The sequence below is a fragment of the Argentina silus genome, assembly GCF_951799395.1.
Source record: "Argentina silus genome assembly, chromosome: 8".
Classification (NCBI taxonomy): Eukaryota; Metazoa; Chordata; class Actinopteri; order Argentiniformes; family Argentinidae; genus Argentina; species Argentina silus.
Genome location: NC_139662.1, coordinates 14113997 through 14133280, shown reverse-complemented (window position 1 = coordinate 14133280; position 19284 = coordinate 14113997). Strand labels below are relative to the sequence as shown.

Here is a 19284-nt window from a genome sequence, read left to right as displayed (position 1 = left end):
AGTAAAATACAAATACAAGCTTATTTCCCATCCATGAGCATTACGATTTAGGTTAAAACATTGTTTGAGACTGGTTGATGATGGAGGAGGGTAGAATCACCGATTATGATGGACTATTCTAGGCTTATCTAAATTGAACTCCCGCAGCTGACCTGAATGAAGTAATGTAGCCTGCATCATCTGCTACATCTGCAGCTGCAACAATAACGATGCACAATATTCAGCCTAAAGATCACGTGTGAGAATTGGATAAATAGGACAAAATATGATATAATTAATGGAGTGTGTTGTCTGAAAAGGTGGCAACTAAATAGTGGTGTGGAACAAAGGTTGAATGGGAGCTTCTGTGTGTGCAGACTGCGCACTAAATACACAGTGATGTCTGGCGGCTAGCGTTGGCCATTGCACATTATTGTAATCTAACCTTTTGGTCAAAAACTGTATCGCTGCTACCCTCTCGTGGGTGCATCTAGAAACTACTATCACAGCATCGGTCTCACTGTTCGTGGTAAATGATGTTGTGACTTGTGAAAAGGTAGAGTGTTACGGCTCATTTCACCGACAAGGGAAACGCAACATTTGCAGAGAAAACTTCACTTAATCTTTATTATCACAAGGTAGTCATAACAAAAACAAAATTACACAGTGACGAAAAAAACAAACAAAAAAACAATTAAAAAACAAATGCAATCTATAACCCCCCCAAAACATCAAGTAACCCATTATCAAATAGACAATGATCAATACTTGATGAAATGTAAAATAACCTTAAAAATCTTAAATATAGAGATTGGGTTTAAAAAACGTTTCTGCTACAACCCTTTACTTCTCTCATTAAACTTCTGATGAAATCAGCTGTATGGGGGTATACATTAATATGCTGTTTGAAAACTCACCTATTAATGAAAAGTTATAATTGAGGAATCAAATGACTCTCAAATGACTCATGAATTACTTTTTTTACTGACTGACATAATGGAAACTTAAATGGACTGACAAATTTATCAAAGACAAGGTCAAAAAACTAAAACCCCCTTTGAAAACACATTGGCTTTTGAACAGTTATATTTTTGCATGGTGTTCTCAGGCAATCCCTTTGTCTAAAAAACAAAATACAGAGCCATTATTTTTTTTCAATTTTTTAAGCAGAACTCTGAATGATAAAGTAGCATTCACACTGGAAAACGGACATGAATCAAATATGTGAACAGAGAATGGCACATGATCAGGTGTGTATACAGGATGACATTATCAAATACATTCAAACTGCCTGACACACGCATGACCAAATACATACACACACAATGTGTTATTGAATACTAGTCCCTTATGTTAGTGGCAGAATGATTTGAGAAAGAAATGAGAGAAAGTCACAGAGAGAGAGACACGGAGAGGAGCGAGAGAGAGAAACCAAGAGAGAGAAACCAAGAGAGAAAGAAAGAAAGCGCAAAAGAGAACACACACTGTATGTTAAACAGAGAAAGCAGATCCCACCCTGCCTCGGGCTCTTAGCTCGAGGTTCAGTACTGCAGTAGTCTTTACTGCAAAGCTCCCCAGAGAGGAGGAGCCTCCATTAGATTAGTCCACTTCTCTATCTGAACCCTCGGCAAAGACAGCACACGTCAGACGCATTTACACAAGCAGAAACAAATGGCTGCATACACAAACAAAAAAAAAAAAATATCAGGAATCTCCCAGAAGGCATTGCGTTCAATTGCACACGTCCCTTCGCAGGCATAGTGACGCTGGTGGTGGTCATATATGGGGGAGGGGGATGATGGAGGGAGGGAAAAAAGAAAAAGGAAAAGGAGAGAGGGAAAGAGAGAGATTGAGAGGGAATGAGGAGGGCGTGGGAGAGAATAGGAAAGATATTGAGTGTGTGTGCGTGCGGGAAGTGGCTAATTGCAACATAGTGGCACTAGAGCAGAACGAGACCCAGAACTGGAGTGCCTGACCCGACCACAGAAAGGGGGGGGGGGCATTAAAGGTTCGGTCCTCATCCACAGAGGAGGGCTATTGTTCATAGTACATGCTGCCACCTGTGTAGCTTACAGCATATCCCCCTTTCCCTCCTTAACACTGGGTAGCAGGAGCAGGCCATGGGAGTCTCCTGGGTTGAGCCAAGATGGCCTCCATAGATGGCCTCAGTGGGTCTCCTGGGTTGAGCCAAGCTGGCCTCCGTAGATGGCCTCCGTAGATGCCCTTCTTCTGCAGTTGCAGTCCAATAACTTGCTCCATGCGAGTCTCATGGGTTGAGCCAAGATGGCCTCCATAGATGGCCTCTTTCTGCAGTTGCAGTCTGTGAACCATAATGGTTGGCCTCAGCAGTCAGTAGTTCTGTCCTATCAACAACAGTACTAGTGGTCTGGTCCTGTCCAGACCTAGGCCCAGGGGTCACGATAAGGGCCAGAGGTCAGGGGTCAGGATCTGGGGGCTATAGCTGGACATTGCCGAGGTCTTTGGAGAGGCTCTGAACATAGGCCTCATGGATGGCACTGAGAAATGCTGAGTCATTCTGAGAGAGAGAGAAGACACATTAGTCTGTTGCTCCAAAGGAGAGGGGAAGAGTTTCATGTAATATATATATATATATAAGCAACTTACAGTACAGTGAATGCATGCATTTTTTTGTATATATGGTCCCAGCGGGAATTGAACCCACAACCTTAGCGTTGCCAGCGCCATGCTCTACCAACTGAGCCACAGAGAACCACATGTATAAGACATTAACTCAGAAACACTTTCCTAAACACACAACCATCATCATACTTCTAGCTACAGTGGTAGAAGGGCCACCTTATAGAGAACCATGAACGACTGAAAGAGGCCAAGGAGAATCATGAAAGACAGGGTTGTTCATGTCAAAATTCACAAAAATACCAGGAGGAACATCATAACGCTTTCACTTTTGCTTCAGTTTTTTAAAGCAAAAAAACTGCTGTTGGCGATCATTACTAAATATATAGTCTTACATTCTTTGGGGAGAACCATGAAAGAGGCCCAAGAGGAAGCACGAAAAAGACTAAGAAGAACCATGAAAGAGTCCAAGAAGAACCATGAAAGAGGCCATTCTCCTGAATGTAATGTGACTAAGAGTGTTTCTGCTCCGCACTGTGAACCTGGCACTGCCACTATGTAAACATTTTGAGGCAAATTAAACTATGTACAGTACCAGACAAAAGTTTGGACACACCTTGCCAAGAGTGTGCAAAGCTGTCATCAAAGCAAAATGTTAGGATGTTACTCAGTGAATTCAGCGTTTCAGACATGAATAAACACAAGTTGGCTTTTGATAATACAATCCAGCCCCACGCTGTTCAAAAGTCCTGGGGAGAACCCTGAAGACCATACCTTGATGAGGTGGATGAGAGTGTCCTGTAGCTGGGTCTTGTTGCATGGGGGCTGGGGGGGCTCAACCACCCCTGTAGACGATGGCGGGGAGGAGGGAGCGGGGCGGGCTTTCCTCTGCTGTTCCGTTGTCTTGGTAACAGAATGCTGAAAGACGCTCGGAGAGAGCAACACGGAGAGATCCGCCCCTGTGGTGACTGGCCCCGCCCCTGGCATGGCAAGCCCCGCCTTCATAGAGACACCCTGAGAAGGGTGGGAGAGAGAGAGTGGGACAGAGGGAGAGGAAGAGAAAGAGAGGGGGACAGAAACAGAGAGACAGAGGCAAAATAAAATTTTAATTCAGGTTACATATCAGTTATATTGATATATATACATATATAACCACAGTCAATGACATCATCATGAGGAGACGGGACTTACTGGCATGGGCTTCACCAGGTGTTGGGGCTGAGGGAACATCTCTACTTCCTGACTCTGCTGATGCTGCTCGGGAGACAAGGTCAGGAAGACCACCAGTCAGTGCGGGTTTATTGTAACTCTGCAATGTGTGCTTCATTTGTACACTTGATTCACGTTACCTGTACAGGGCCTGTGGTAGGTCTACTGCCGAGGCCAGCGGTCTTGCTGATTGACTCCCTGAAGCTCTGGGGCGTGACCAGTGGGCTGGGCAGGAAGTTGGGCGCGAGGGCAGGTTTATGGAGGTCGGAGGAGGAGGAACTGGATTTGAACACGCTTAGAAGGTCTTGTCCCAGGTAGGCCGACGGAGGACCGGGAGGCGGCCCGCGATGCTCAGTCCCAGGTGGAGCCACCAGGAGCGGGGACACCGAGCCCTGAAGTTGGGGGTCTCCTGGAGGTGGGGGTCCAGCATGGAAGACAGGGCTGGGGTGGAGGGCGTAGCTGCCAGGCCCACCCCGGGGCTCCAGGAGTGGGATGAGCCCTGGGGCCAGATGGGGGTGGTGGTGGGAGTGGTTCCCCCCAGGGTCGGCTGCCATGCGGGGGGCCAGGAGGGGCTGGAAGGGGATGAGAGGTGGGGGGCCATAGCTCTGGCCCTGGAGGAAGCTGGCAGAGACGGCAGGATCCGTGCCCCCCTGGGAGGGCAGGCTGGGCTCCTTGGGGAGAGACGTGCCGAACAGCTCCTCTACGGTGATCTGCTTCAGACCCGTGTGAGAGCTCTGGAATGTAGCCAGAACACACAGTATATAGACAACACTTATAGAAACCACACTCAAAACCCACTTCTTCAGACCAGACTTCCCCTAACTGGACCATCCTTTAATTAGATTTTGTTTGTTTATTTTTATTTGTGCTTTTTTTCTATACAATGTCCTTGGGTACTTAGAAAGGCGCATGTATTGTTATTATTATATTAATAATATAGGATCTGACTACAGGGTAAGTCATGAAGAGAATTCCAACTATAGAGAACCAGACTTGGGTTATATAGAAATGTCAAAAACTTGATATGAGTATTTGAGGTGCGCTTGATTCCCCTTTTGAGTTTGCACTTTGGGGGGCTATTCTATTGGTTTCACTGTACCGGGCACAATAAATCAAGCATACCTTGAGTATTAAAAAGTCTTTGCCATACTGTATGTATTGGAGCTACAACACAGTGCACTCATGTTTCACTGGACCAAGCAAACTAAAAATAAAGTGCAGCTCAAGCAGGGTTCTCCCCAAAGAATGGAAGTGTGGCACTGCGCCACGCTGTGAACTTGCCGGTGTCACTATGTAAACATTTCAAGGCAAATTAAACTACATATTTAGTAATGATAGTTACTCTATCTTTAAATGCGAACAACATATTGTTAAAAACGAAAGCCAATGTTCCTCATTCAGTGTTTTAGCACACTGTATTTATTGCACATTTACTTAACGCAAGTCAAGTATTTGATCCAGTTCTATAGTGCATGTCAGTCAGGGGATGCTGGTGCAGGTATTCCATTCCTTATTCCTTTCCATGCATTACAATGAGCCCGTCCTCCGATTTCTACCTCCGCCAGCCTCCCCTGCTGTACAGTATGTATGTTTACCTTCTCTGGCTGTGGAGTGCTGTGCCTGTGAGCATGCTCAGTAGAGTCTGCTGCTGCCTTCAGTGGCTCGGGGTTCACACCATGCTGCTCAGTGTTAACGGACATCTCCGTTTCCCCCGTCTGACTCTGGTAAACACACACACACACACACACACACACACACACACACACACACGCACGCACACGCACACACACACGCACAATCATGTAGCAGCATTCTCTCATTCTACCAATAACAGACATCACTGGACACTAAAACTCAATTTAACATCCAATTCATAAAGAAAGGAAATCGAGTAAATGAATGGGCCACACATAAATCCACTCTTATCTTATAAGGGAGAGTGACATTGATAAAGAGTGGAGCATGAGTTAGAAACTGAGATAAAGACAGAGATAGGCACAGCTTTTTCCTTGGCTTACTTTTGGGGGTCTACGATTTGGTGTTCGATGATATTGTTTGTGTTGTATTTATTGTTTAGCATTATTTTTTGTTGTGAAGCACTTTGTGACATGTATCTATGTAAATAGCGCTATACAAATGAACTTGATTGATTGATTCAGTCTCTCACCCTGTGGTACTCCTCCTTGGCCTTGCTGAGGAGTTCCAGGATGTCGATGGGGCGGGGCTCTGTGCAGCCATTGGTCCTCCCTGGCCCCGCCCTCTCTGGGGACCCCCGCTGGGCCTGGACTGCTTCCTGCTTCACGATCCTGGAAGATAGGGTGACACACACACACCTTTTCACAATGTCATAATATTATCAACATCATGACATGATAATGCCAAAAAGTTTGCGGATAATATTTTCACTTGTGTATGTGGGACAGTTTGGGGGAAGGGGGTAGGTTCAGTGGTGTGTGTGTCTGCCAGCGGTGCTGTGCGTGTGACAGTGGTATGTCCTGTGGTTCTGATACTTACTGGACCATGAGCTGGGCTATGCGTTGGCAGTCCTTCTTGTCATAAAACCAGATGCTGTATATGCCCACTGCAGACAAGACACACAACAGAGAGGTACATATGAGTGATTCAGGGGAGGTTGGTGGAGGGAGACAACGGAAGACGGGCTCATTGTAATGCATGGAACGGAATGAAGAGTGGTATCAAACTCAGTGGAGTGACATGAGATGATCTGTCTATCGATCTGTGTTGTTGTTACAATGAGCACTGGCTCACTTTCTGATTTTGTTATTTTATGACTAAATCAGATAATCAATAAGAAATAGAAGTTCAACCTATTTTGGAGTGTGTGACATTGTCTTCCATGACGTTATTGCCCTAAATTAAGGACCAGCACCCTAGTAAGTAACATTAACAGAATTTTTTTTCTGACAAAACTCTACTACTGTACTGTTGTGTCCTCTGGAAATGTGTCCTCTTCTCTGCTCCCAACCCCTCCCTAGACAACAAACACACACACACACACTTAATATGATGCTCCTCTCAAGTGTAAGTGGAACGGCAGAATCTAGCAAATGTTCAATCCTATAGAGTAGCAAGAGTGTGTGAGACAACAGTGTCACGTTGCAAGTGTGCGTGTGTGTGTGGGATGAAACTCTGCTCTGCTTTCCACGGTTCCTTGGAGGCTGGTAACTTAGCAACAGTACTGTTTGGCCCTCTTTAGCCTCTATCTGGGGAATGTTGGGGTGAGGTGTGTAAACAGGTGTGTGTGTGTGTGTGTTCGGTCTCGTTTGTATGTTCACAAGAAAGCGACTCTATAAACAGGCTGCGTTCTTGAGTGTCTAAACACAGACACTCTTCGGGACTAAGACACTCTGGCCGTGAGAGGGAAGACAGACACACAACAACTCATAATCACCCCATCAGGAGCTTTAGGAGCAGCCAAGAACTCCTCTCCTCTCTCTCCACCCCTCCACCCCCCACTCCTCCCTCTCTCCATAGACATACTGTCACTACTTTACGGGGGAGGAGCCCAAATGATCCCAGACAATGCTGTTCACTCCATCCTCTCTGGATCAGATGCCTTGGGAACCACCACGGAGCGGAGGGGCAATAACAGCACAACACACAGACAGACAGGAGAAGAGAGAGATGAGAAGCATCACCCCAACCCTGACCCAGAGAGAAGCATCACCCCAACCCTGACCCAGAGAGAAGCATCACCCCAACCCTGACCCAGAGAGAAGCATCACCCCAACCCTGACCCAGAGAGAAGCATCACCCCAGCCCTGACCCAGAGAGAAGCATCACCCCAGCCCTGACCCAGAGAGAAGCATCACCCCAACCCTGACCCAGAGAGAAGCTTCACCCGAACCCTGACCCAGAGAGAAGCTTCACCCGAACCCTGACACAGAGGGCCATTGTCCCTGACCCTAAGGTAGTTACCAAGCTGCTGACCACCACCAGAGATGCTATACTCTCCCTTCAGCTACTGGTGGTAATGGTCCTCTATACTGGTTTGCAGACTGCTGTTAAACCTTACTACTGAAAAGGGAGAAGAATAAGAAGAAAGAGGAAGAGAAGGAGAAGAGGAGGAGAAGAACAAGAGCAGGAGGAGGGAAAAGTAGAAGTAGAGGAGAGGAGAAGAGGCTATAGAGGCTGGTCCTCAATGAGGGGTGGATATGCTGTTCCTCTCAGGGTGAGGGAGAGAGCGAGGTTGACCACCTTCTGAATGAGTTCATAACCTGGCTTGATTGACCTCTGTCAGTGAGGTCATGGGTGGAGGTGACCCCTCAGAGGAGGTGTTCCTGATCACCCACCACCCCCACCACCCTAACCTCAGCTACAAGGGCAAAGTGGTCATCCAGAAGACCCTGGGGCGCTGTCTACTCAATGCATTCAGAGGTAACTCAATATAGATTCCTGGCTCTGTGTGTGTGTGTGTGTGTGTTGTCTGTTTACTTCATTCAGTCACAAGAACTAAATACTAAAATGACATAGCGATGCACAAGGAATCAAGGCAATTACAGTGATGTCACAACAGCAACATGACCCTGTCATGACAGAGCCTGGAACCTTTCAGTCTCATCTGAACTCCACACACAAGACAAGTTACAGTTAGTCTTTGTGCAAGCTCTGCCACTTCATGTATCCTTCATATATCCAGGTGAATTCCACTGAGATATAAATAAAGCATATTTTTCAAGGGAGCCCTGGCCAACTAACCCTAACCCATTCCAAAATGCTGTTTATACAACATTGGCTGCTTTTCTGGTGCACAAGAAGGCTATAAACATACCATAAATAGCACATAAGAGAGTATAATGGATACATAGTTAAAATAGACTCAACCATAATTCACACTACAGAGCCAAACTGAGCCGTACTGGCCCGTTTACTCATCCACTATAGTTGTTGCAACAGTGCTGGGAAGGCCAATGTGAAGGGAAAATATGAGAGCCAGCCAGCACAATATGTTTTAGGTCGGCTGGTGGAAGTAGAAATCAGAGGACGGGCTCATTGTAAGGCATGGAATGGAATAAGGAATGATATCACATTTTGATACCATTCATCATTCCATTTCATGCATTACAATGAGCCCGTCCTCTGATTTCTACCCCCACCAGCATCCCCTGTTCTGTAACACCAGACTCACGGTTGGCGTTCCTGTAGAGCAGGAAGGGGTCTTGGAGCTGGAACTCCAGGTCTTTGTTGATGGGCTCCACCAGGTTCTCTGTGCTCAGTCTGTTCATGATGGTGAAGCCATGGTGAGGGGAGGCGGACCTGAGGGCAGAATGTTATTAGTTAATATTAGAGACACAGACAGATAGACATACAATAACGCAATGTTGCTTGAAACAGAGAATTGTTTTAAGTCGCTTTCGATAAAGGCGTCTGCTAAATGCCATAAATGTAAATGTAGAATTAACTAACTAAGATAATATACGCGAGCTAAGCTTTCTCGTAAACACAATTTTGGACTGTCCAAAAATGACAAAAAGATTGATCACAATCACGTGTTCTGTTGTTGTTGTTGTTGTTTATGTTTATAGAAGAGTCAGTACCTGGAATAAACAAATAAGGTGCCTTCAATGTCGGTCTTCTCCTGTAAATGACAACAGTGGAAGGTCAATTACAACGTGCTGCTACATGAAACGCTAATAGCCAATTATAAAGCACAGTTAGCTAAAACCGTATTCATTAGCTAGCTAGTTAGCGATAGCTAACGCTGCACATGCTTTTACAGAGACAGTGCTGCTAACTAGCATGCTAACAACCAAGCTATCAAAACACAGATAGCAAACCTAGCTGCTTGGTTAGCTAGCTGGCTATTATAGCTAGAACCACAAGGAAGGAACCAGCAACATTTGGACGAGCTTACCCATTCATTTGCTTTGGAGTTAAAGGTGTACAGCGCTACCTGTCCGGTAACATCGAGGAGTTTGTTTATATACGGATCTTGTCGTTGTAGAGCTGCTAAGCTCATGAGATGTCCAGCTTTGACAGTCTCCATCTTGAATACGTCTCTTGTCAGTTGTCACACGGAAGAAATTGTAAGAACACTTAAGTTCCTCTGTCCTCAGACAACATGGGTGTTGTAATACAGTTCCCCAAACATTTTAATTCCCCATAGGCTATATAACCGAAATTATCATTCGGTATTGACGTTTGCAGTTTGTAGTTGTTGCTTAAACTAATGTGTGTTTATCACGTTTTTAAAATATATATATATCTATTTGGAGAGGTGACTCAATAGCCTTAGGGTCGGTTTCACAGACAAGGCTTAAGCCTAGTCCTCGACTAAAAAGCTTCCTCAGTGGCAATTTGCCATTGAAAGTGTGAATTAGTCCAGGACTAGGCTTAAGACGTGTCTATGAAACCGGCCCATTATGTATCAATTGATGAGTTAATGAGATAGACTGTTGCCAAATAAATTTATTGACAATTGGCAATAGTATTTTTAATCCCACTCGTCCTGATCCAGTGCCAGCATTGAAAAACACTTGTTTTCATCTCGTCCATCAAAACACTTTCAGATAAACAAAAGTGTCTTTTTGCAGGGATATTAAAACCGGACCTCCTGCATGTTTTAGGAATCACCGCAAGATGGCACTGTGGGAGTATATGTTGATGCGCTCCATAATCCGTGCAGAATACAATAGTTTTCATCGGCCTACCAATCAAAAAGGTTACGAGAGGCCCTTGGAATCATAAATGCAATTTGAGAGACATATTTGGCAGTATAGGCTAGAGGAAGACATAGCTTATATATAGTAAAAAAAAAACATATTCTTGTTGATTTTGGTTAATAAACTTGTTCATAACCTCTGAGATTTAGGCCATTACATTAATAGGTCTACCTTGGCTAACCAAAACTACATTGAAACTCCCTCATGTATGAGTTATTGGCTGATGTAGGGTATTTACAACACCCTCTGGCCCGGTGAGGTACATTCGAGGGATTATAATTGAGGGATTATCACTTTGAAACTGTTATCCGGTGCAGACAGGTAATCCATTAGCCAGTAACCTTCCAACACACCAAGAATCCGTTTCCTATCCATTTCTCCGCGGTATGTGGGCACTCGGTGGCGTAATGTGGCCCCAAAGAAGAGAGGGATGAAATGGCGTTTATTAGAAGACACCGGGGTAAGTCACCGGGGATAGGTCATGAAAGCAAGTCAATTGAATGGCCGCAGTGTTGGAATGACTGACCGCTTTAACCAATGAGGCATTCAGAGAAACCAACTTTGAAGCAATACACCTGTAGTCGTAGGCTATAGGTAGAATGTAGCATATGGAACATAGAATATAACACGTGGAACATAGAATATAGCCTATGGAACACAAGGACAAGGACTACTATTTTCAGAGTTTCTGGACTTAGCATAGCCTATATAATGTGGTTAGCCTGCCAGCGTGACACCAAGTACAGGTGCAGCGGTATCACGGTGCCAGATTCATTTAAGAACCTTTAGGTTAAGGTGTACTGTTTATAATGAATTATGTTAGTATACAATTATTAATGTAACATTCGTGTTAGGAGTGAATAGGCCTACCGGTTTGCCCCAATACAATTTGCCTAAGCATAAAGCCTAGTCTCAACATTAAATACGTGAAAACACAATGATATAATGTATCCGGTTTTAATCCCAATGGAATTATTAGCCTAAGCTTCCGAAATGCATCTAATGACTGTAATTTGATTTGATTCAGAATTGAGCCACACCGGCCTATATATAGCTGCAAATTGAGGGAAGCTGCATAATGTGAATTTTCAGGATCAGCCCAGGCAGAAGGCCCCTGAGTCATACAATATTATTCACAGCCTCGTGCTTGCGCTTACGTGCGCGCTTAGGCCGTTGTGTGTGTGGTGTGTGCGCCCATCTAGAGCTATATAATAATTATATAGTAGACTAGGTTATATCAACCATTATCAAATAAGTGTAGTCATTATTGTAATACTACCACACAGTTGGTTTTAATTAGACTATTTATTTGCGCCTTTGCATTGGTTTTCTCGTCCCCATTTGGAAAGTTCATGTCAATTCATGGTAAACAGGCACATCATTTGTCATTTACATTGATCATCGTTGGCATCGGCATTGGCGTTGGGCCAATGTTTATTTACAGTAGAACACGTTAGTGCCACTGTGTGTGTTCCTCCGTGTTCTCAGCGACTAAACGGATTAGACTAGTATGGGATTCCCTGAGAGAAAACATTGCGCAGAGACACTTTTGGCCACATTGGACATAGGAGTAAAACAATCACATCAAATCCACGTCTCCGCTTAATTCTTGAGAGAAAAGGCAATGTTGTTTTCCTGTCGCTTTAGTGACGGAAAACTTCTATAGAGTGAATTACCGGTCCAAGAAAAGGAATTAATCACAATTTCTTTCCAGCCAGTCAGTTTAAAGTGTAAACGATCCATCATGTGAAACAGCAGACACCCGGATGTTGTAAACAAATATTTGTTGTAAACTCTCAACCATTCCATGGGAATTATTAATCAAATATAGTTGAACAGTTTGATTAACCATTTTTTTTATATATATACATTTCGATATTTTTTATACGGATTTTCAATGTGGATACGAGGATGCAACAAGCAGAGGAACAGTCAGAAGGTAATTCCCTGTGTGTGTGTGTGTGTGTGTGTGTGATGCGCTCTAGCTGTCACTGAAGCGCCGCTCGAGCTGTTGGAGGGACGCTCCGCTCGCGCGCTCCTCTGTCGGTTTCGTCACATCGTGTTGCTCGTGCGCTCAAAGCACTGCTTTTGTTTGATTCATTCTGAGAGCATTCATTTTAGTTTAGTTTTTTTTTTTTTTTAAGTGGATTTTACTCGTGTTCCTTTGGAATAATCAGCTGTAAAATAGTCCTCAGAAAAGGTACGTTTACATTCGTGATTTAATGGAAGTTTCGACCGTGATCGTACGAAGTCTGGTTGGGAGGCTGTTGCATGCGGATGAATGAAAATTATGTAGACTAGTCTGTGAAATGGTAATTGAAACATGGAGAAACTTTGATAACATGTACATTAAAACAAATGTTAACTAGTTGATTGTATGGAGGACTAAAATAGCCCTAAATAATTTTCTATTCTTATTCTGTAAACAGTAAAACAAATATTCTGGAAAAACAGACAGAAATCTCCCCGTGTTTGCGTCAACAGTTGTGCCCAGTCGCGCGACAGATGTCGGATTAATTGCCCAGACTAAATTATTTGATATGTGGATATAATGGATTTTGTAATCCACTGTGCTTCATATTTTCAATTAGGGTCGTATCACAATTTGTTCTTTTCCACATTATGTTCCACATTTTTCGTCGTGGAATTTAGAGTCTGTATTGTGCCTTGTATCAATCCCTTATCCGCTGTGTTTTCATTAGTTGTCAAGGGAATGCTGTCCTGGTCATCACCGCCAGTCTCATGCAACAATAATAACAGCGCTCTCCGGCTCTGGGGGCGTCATGGCCTTGCTGTTTGTTGTCCTCGAAAAGCATGTTTGATATGACAAAAACAAATATAATGTTTTTCATTCAAAATCTTTCCTTATGAAAAGGGTTGAGTTGATTACATATGTTTTACATATCAAATCACATGGTTACACTTGTTGACATAATAGTGTTTCCCTGTAATTAAGTTGAACTGATAACTCTTAATAATATCTATGTTTGCTGTGACGCTGCTGACTGAGTTACTGGTATTGTAGTTCTGTGAGTCCAGAGCTCTGAAAGTCACTGTATCAAGGACGAGAGAGGGCACTGTCACTGTCTCTCATAGTTCACACACAGTTTGTATTGATTTTGATACTCCCTCTTTCTCTCTCTGTCTCTCCCTCCCTCACCCACTCTTTCATGCTCTACTCTCTCTCTCTATTCACATTCCCTCCGGTTCTTTATCACCTCGCCTCATCCCCCCCTCTCTCTTTCTTTTTTCTCACTTTCTCCCATCCTTTTTGTTGTATCTTCTGCCCCCCCACCCTTCTCTCTGCTCACTCTCCCTCTCTCACACACTCCCTGGATTCCTCTTTTTCTCTCCCTTTCCTTCTCTCCCCACTCCTTAACCATGTCACTACCCTGCACTACTTTCCTGTCTCTTTCCCACACTCCCCTCCTCTCTCTCCTACACCCATTCTCTCCTCCCTCTCTCCCCTCTCCCTCTCCCCCCTCTCCCTCTTCTCCCTATCTCTCCCTCCCCTCTTCCCTCTCCCCCCTCTCCCTATCTCCCCCCCCCCCCCCCCCCATCTCTCTCCCCTAGGGGCACAGTATGCCAGCAGCACCAGAGCCCCTCCCTCTGGTGACACCGTGCCGGCGCTTTGGTCAGAAAGCCCCTCCCACCGGCCGCCCGAGCCCCACCCTCACTCCCTGCCCGGCGTCGGTGGTCCCGGCGATCCCCGCCCCCGCGACATCCTCTCCTGGCACGAAGCCATCAATGCTGCCCGGTACGCTCAGGGCGACGCCCGCCCAAGCATGAGCTCCCGCCCCTCCATCCCCACGGGCACGCCTGCTCCCGTGGGCTCGCTGTCGCAGCGGAAGAGGCAGCAGTACGCCAAGAGCAAGAAGCAGGGCAGCGCCACCAACAGCCGGCCGCCCCGGGCGCTGTTCTGTCTCACCCTCAATAACCCCATACGCAGGGCCTGCATCAGCCTGGTGGAGTGGAAGTATCCTTTACCCATGGGCTGAGTACCAAACACACATCTAGGACCTATCCTTTACCCGTGGACTGAGTCCCAAACACACCCCTAGGACCTATCTTTTACCCATGGGCTGAGTCCCAAACCCACTCCTAGGACCTATCCTTTACCCGTGGGCTGAGTCCCAAACCCACATCTAGGACCTATCCTTTAACCATGGGCTGATTCCCAAACCCGTGTCAAGGACATATCCTTTACCCGTGGGCTGAGTCCCAGACCCATGTCAAGGACCTATCCTTTACCCATGGGCTGAGTCCCAAACCCATGTCAAGGACCTATCCTTTAACCATGGGCTGAGTCTCAAACCCACCCCTAGGACCTACTCCAGAGGACAAGTTGGAGTAATTACTGTCTTGAACCTCTCAAATACCAAATACTCCACCAGCCTCCACTGGAACATCTGTTGCTCTTTTGTGTCTAAAGTTGATGAATTAAAGACAATTCCATGATAAGAAGTCAGCACTCTAACTGCAGATAATGTTGAATTATATTTGAAAATGTTTCTGCTTTGATGTTTGTTCCTTAACTGTGTTTCCTCCCAGACCGTTTGATATCTTTATACTGCTGTCTATATTTGCCAACTGTGTGGCCTTAGCCGTTTACATCCCCTTCCCCGAGGACGACTCCAACTCCACCAACCATGACCTAGTGAGTATCATGCCCCTACTGTATTCCTACTGTACCCCTACTGTACCTCTACTGTACCCCTACTGTATCCCTACTGTACCCCTACTGTACCTCTACTGTACCTCTACTGTATCCCTACTGTACCCCTACTGTACCTCTACTGTACCCCTACTGTACGTCTACTGTACCCCTACTGTACCTCTACTGTATCCCTACTGTACCCCTACTGTACCTCTACTGTATCCCTACTGTTCCTCTACTGTATCCCTACTGTATCCCTACTGTACCCCTACTGTATCCCTACTGTACCCCTACTGTACCCCTGCTGTACCCCAGCATGGCTGGGGGTGCGTTAAATTATAACAACATTCAAGAACGTTGCAGTTTTACAAAGTGTTTTGCAACACTTTAATAAGACAGTCGTGTGGACTACTGCGTAGCATGGCTGGGGTGCGTTCAGGATCCTCTACTTTGCAGCGTTGCAGTTTTACCTGTTGTTGTGCAACACAGTGGACTATTGTACATTGTGGCTATGTGTTGGTGTTGGGTAAAGGAGGGGTTTGCTGCTGGTGGATGTGGTTGATCTCCTACAGACACACCGTGCATTTTTTCTTCTTTTGACTGTATACTCCAAAAATTTGGATTTGAAATCAAACAATTACTTGAGGTTAAAGTGTAGATTCTCATCTTTTATTTGATGGTATTTGTGTACATATTGGGTTCGACCATTTAGGGTTCGACACTTTTTAGACATAGTCCCCCTATTTCAAGGCACCAATGTATGAATTGAAATGAACAGGCACTGTATGGAGTCTGAAGAGCAGACACAGTTACTGGTGACATCACGCTGCCTAACCGCGTTGCTCCAACACCACTTGCTTTGTGATTGGCCAGTCCCGTGTATGATGTCAGGAGGTATTCCCGTCATTATTTGTAGATGTATTATGTTTCGTTTGTTGACATGAGCGGTGTGGTGCTAGTCTGCTGTGGAGGTCACCTGTCCTAGCGTGTCACCGTGCCTCTGCTAAACAACTTTTGTTCGTTTATTCAGATCCCATGTAGCTGTGAGCTATGGCTGCTTGTCTACGAGAGCAGCGTGAGAGCTGGAAGGAGAGATTAGAATACAGTGGTAGTCTACTGATTCATATAACAGCTAAAAAGATTTAAAAAAAACCCCAACATGTTGGATTCAGCCATAAAGAAGCTTTTTCTATCAAGTTCTATTTGTCCTTTCAAGAGTGGTTGAATGCAACTCAACATATTCAGTCCTCCTCTGTTCAGTATACCCCTCTATTCAAGCCCATTGTAACGCATGGAATGGAATAAGGAATGGCATTAATGATACCATTCCTCATTCCATTCCATGCATTACAATGAGCCTGTCCTCTGATTTCTACCTCGACCAGCCTCCCCTGTGACAGGGTGCTCTTTAAGAATGCACACAGATAGCAAGTGATGTGTACTAGAACAACGAGGAGGTGTATGGTCACAGCATCAATTCCCTGTCTAGAAATATAACTGGGTTTAATTGATCGCTGATAACTTTTTAAACGTTTAACGAGATGTCAATTTTCTTTGACTGTTGATATGGATGGACAGACACATTGGTGGGGCAGCAGGGGAGGCTGGTGGAGGTTGAAATCGGAGGATGGGGAAGTAACACCATATCTGAGTAGACAGCCACAGGAGCTACTAATATGACACAGATAAGAGTCTAAGTCTTGGACACATTACTACCACAACAGAAGAACCGTGTGTGAACTCGTCCTGCATCTGCCAAACTCGCCCCTCAGATCCTATTAGTGATATGAGTGTTTTAAAAAGCGTACCCCAACAGATAGAGGACACCAGAGATGAATCTGGCTGCCCAAGACCTTCGATCATGTCAGGTCTGAGGTTGATGGAGGTTCTTCTCTGTAATTATATTTTCTGAGAGCCATAAAAAAGTCACATAGCACAGAGAGTGTAACACATTTGAGACCTGCAGATCTTCTATCTCTATGAGTAGAACCTCCATTGTTGTTGGCAATGCAGGAAGAATGTGTGTGACAGAAACACAGTGGGAGTCTTAGTAATTGAATTGCATAGAGCTGGGATTAGGCAGCAATTGTGGTGTGTTAATGGGGAATGTCAGCGAGAGATGCAACAGGAATGCTGCTGTTGGCATTCTGTGTGTGTGTGTGTGTGTGTGCGTGCGTGTGCGTGCGTGTATGTGTGTTTGTGTGTGTGTGGCCAAGGACACACTACACATACATCCTCTTCTGATGTATGTGTAGTGAGTTGCTGAGTCACTTGATTGATGGACCTGGCACAGTTGGTACCAATCAAGGGATTTGACCTCTGAACCACACCTGAGGATCACGCACCCACGCACACACACACCCACACGCACACGCACACGCACACGCACACGCACACGCACACGCACAGGCACACACACGCACACACACACACACACACACACACACACACACACACACACACACACACACACACACAGAGACTGAAACACCAGGTCAGAGAAGCCTGCGTCATCTGGCCCCAGCTGACTACTTGTCTGCCGTCACAATGGTATTACTGGATTGGGTTTATCTGTGTATGTGTGTGTGTGCGTGTGTGTGTGTGTGTGTGTGTGTGTGTGTGTGTGTGTATGTCTGTGTGTGTATGGGAGCGGGAGCACGCATAGTTACAGGTCTGCTGTATGCTGTGACACTCAGTTGCATGAATGAAATCAGAACCTCCAGGTGTGTGTTTGTGTGTGTGGGTGTGTGTGTGTGTGTATGTGTGTGTGTATGTATGTGTGTGATAACTCCATGCCATCACCCCAACAAAACACACCCTTTATACTGTCCTCTGTTTCTAAAGCAACCAGTATTATCTAAAATGTCCCAGACCCATCTGCCTGTTCATGGAGCCTTTTGCTGCCCTGTCTCCCCAGGGTGTAATCCTCACTGTAGCACTGCCAGGATCAGCACAAGTGAAGGGCTGAAGCATGAATGAGTCTGTGTCTTAAGGAGGATTGTGTGTCCTGCTGTGTGATGGTCACTTAAAGGGCCTGAGGTGTGTGTCTGTGTGTGTACAGTATGTGTCATCAGCATGGTTGCTCACGTCAGTTAGCATTTATCTGAGTATGTGTGTCAGTATTTGTGTTAATGTCACGTGTGTGTATACGCGCATGTGTGTGTGTATACAAGCATGTGCGCGTGTGTTAATGTATGTGTGTATACAAGTGTGTGTGTGTGTGTGTGTGTGTGTGTGTGTGTGTGTGTGTCTGTAAGGACAGGTTGGAGGATTAAGCTGCTGAGGATTAGTAGTCAGTAAATGAGTGGTGGTTGAGGAGGGAGGGTGACTCATGAGTGGGCGAGTTACATTGTCAGGAAGCACTCTCTCTCCCTCCTCTTCTACCTGTCCCATAGGATAGGCATGGACATGGATTAGTCTAGGTTAGAGTACCTTAAAGATATACTACTACTACTTAGACTCCCAGACATTTGAAGTCGTAGTAAACTGCTATCAAACCTCATTGAGACCAGGCTTTCCAAGTTCAGACAGTCTGGGGAAACCCTTTGCAGAAAGTAGCTACAAATTGCTACCATTTGAAATGTTAAATCAATCAAATACCTCATTGGCTCGATGTTGTGTATAGAGCACACTTCTGGTAGAAAACAGAACTCTGTTTTTCCTTCAGGTTTTCTTCCATGTTCTTCAATGTTGTAAGCTAGCATACAGCAGGCAACAACTCTCTGCAAAACAGTCCTAACCGGTTGCAAAAGACGACCCACATAAGAACAAACAACCATCTACAGACATGTGGGTGAAGGGATTTTTTTGGGGGGAATGTAACATCAAATGAAATTGCAAGCAATTTTGCTCCATCCCAGGTTCAATCCAAGCCAGATCAGCTAATCTAAAATCTCCAAAGGAGGCGTGAGAACAGCCTGATTTGGAGGTATGGCTACGTCAGACTAACCGCTATCTAATCCCCAAATATTTATATCCTATGATTGTTGAGATGTAAGCCAGAGGGGGGTTTGTGTTTAATGTTAATGTTTCTAAATGGGTTGTAAAGCGGTTTTGGACTCCTCCCATTCAGAGCCTGGAGGACATTGCGTTCATGTCTTTGATGAAAGACACAAAGCTATGCTAGTGTTTTTAATCTGGCCTCTATGTTATGGGCTG

At 45.2% G+C, this 19284-nt stretch overlaps 2 protein-coding genes across 3 annotated transcripts in view; one reads left to right on the top strand and one right to left on the bottom strand.

Moving 5' to 3' along the window:
• Window positions 1–584: 584 nt before the first annotated feature.
• Window positions 585–9796, bottom strand: dcp1a (decapping mRNA 1A; the record flags this gene model as incomplete). 2 transcript variants are annotated; one of them, XM_083675531.1, is made up of 10 exons in its annotated part: window positions 585–2515; window positions 3352–3591; window positions 3769–3831; window positions 3927–4520; window positions 5382–5507; window positions 5954–6092; window positions 6301–6367; window positions 8936–9063; window positions 9345–9385; window positions 9662–9796. In XM_083675531.1, 10 exons carry the CDS (start codon window positions 9791–9793, stop codon window positions 2435–2437), a joined length of 1611 nt encoding a protein of 536 aa, XP_083531657.1. In that variant the 3' UTR covers window positions 585–2434. The 2 variants fall into 2 exon arrangements, with proteins under 2 accessions (XP_083531657.1, XP_083531656.1); XM_083675530.1 differs by having other exon boundaries at window positions 5382–5501; window positions 9662–9793.
• A 4443-nt stretch (window positions 9797–14239) lies between these two features.
• The window catches only part of cacna1db (calcium channel, voltage-dependent, L type, alpha 1D subunit, b), a 63873-nt gene continuing 58828 nt past the window's right edge, over window positions 14240–19284 (top strand). Inside the window, exons 1-2 of the mRNA XM_083675520.1 lie at window positions 14240–14445; window positions 15021–15126. Of these exons, the coding sequence (XP_083531646.1) occupies window positions 14255–14445; window positions 15021–15126 (297 nt within the window). The 5' untranslated portion in view covers window positions 14240–14254. The remainder of the gene's footprint in view (window positions 14446–15020; window positions 15127–19284) is intronic.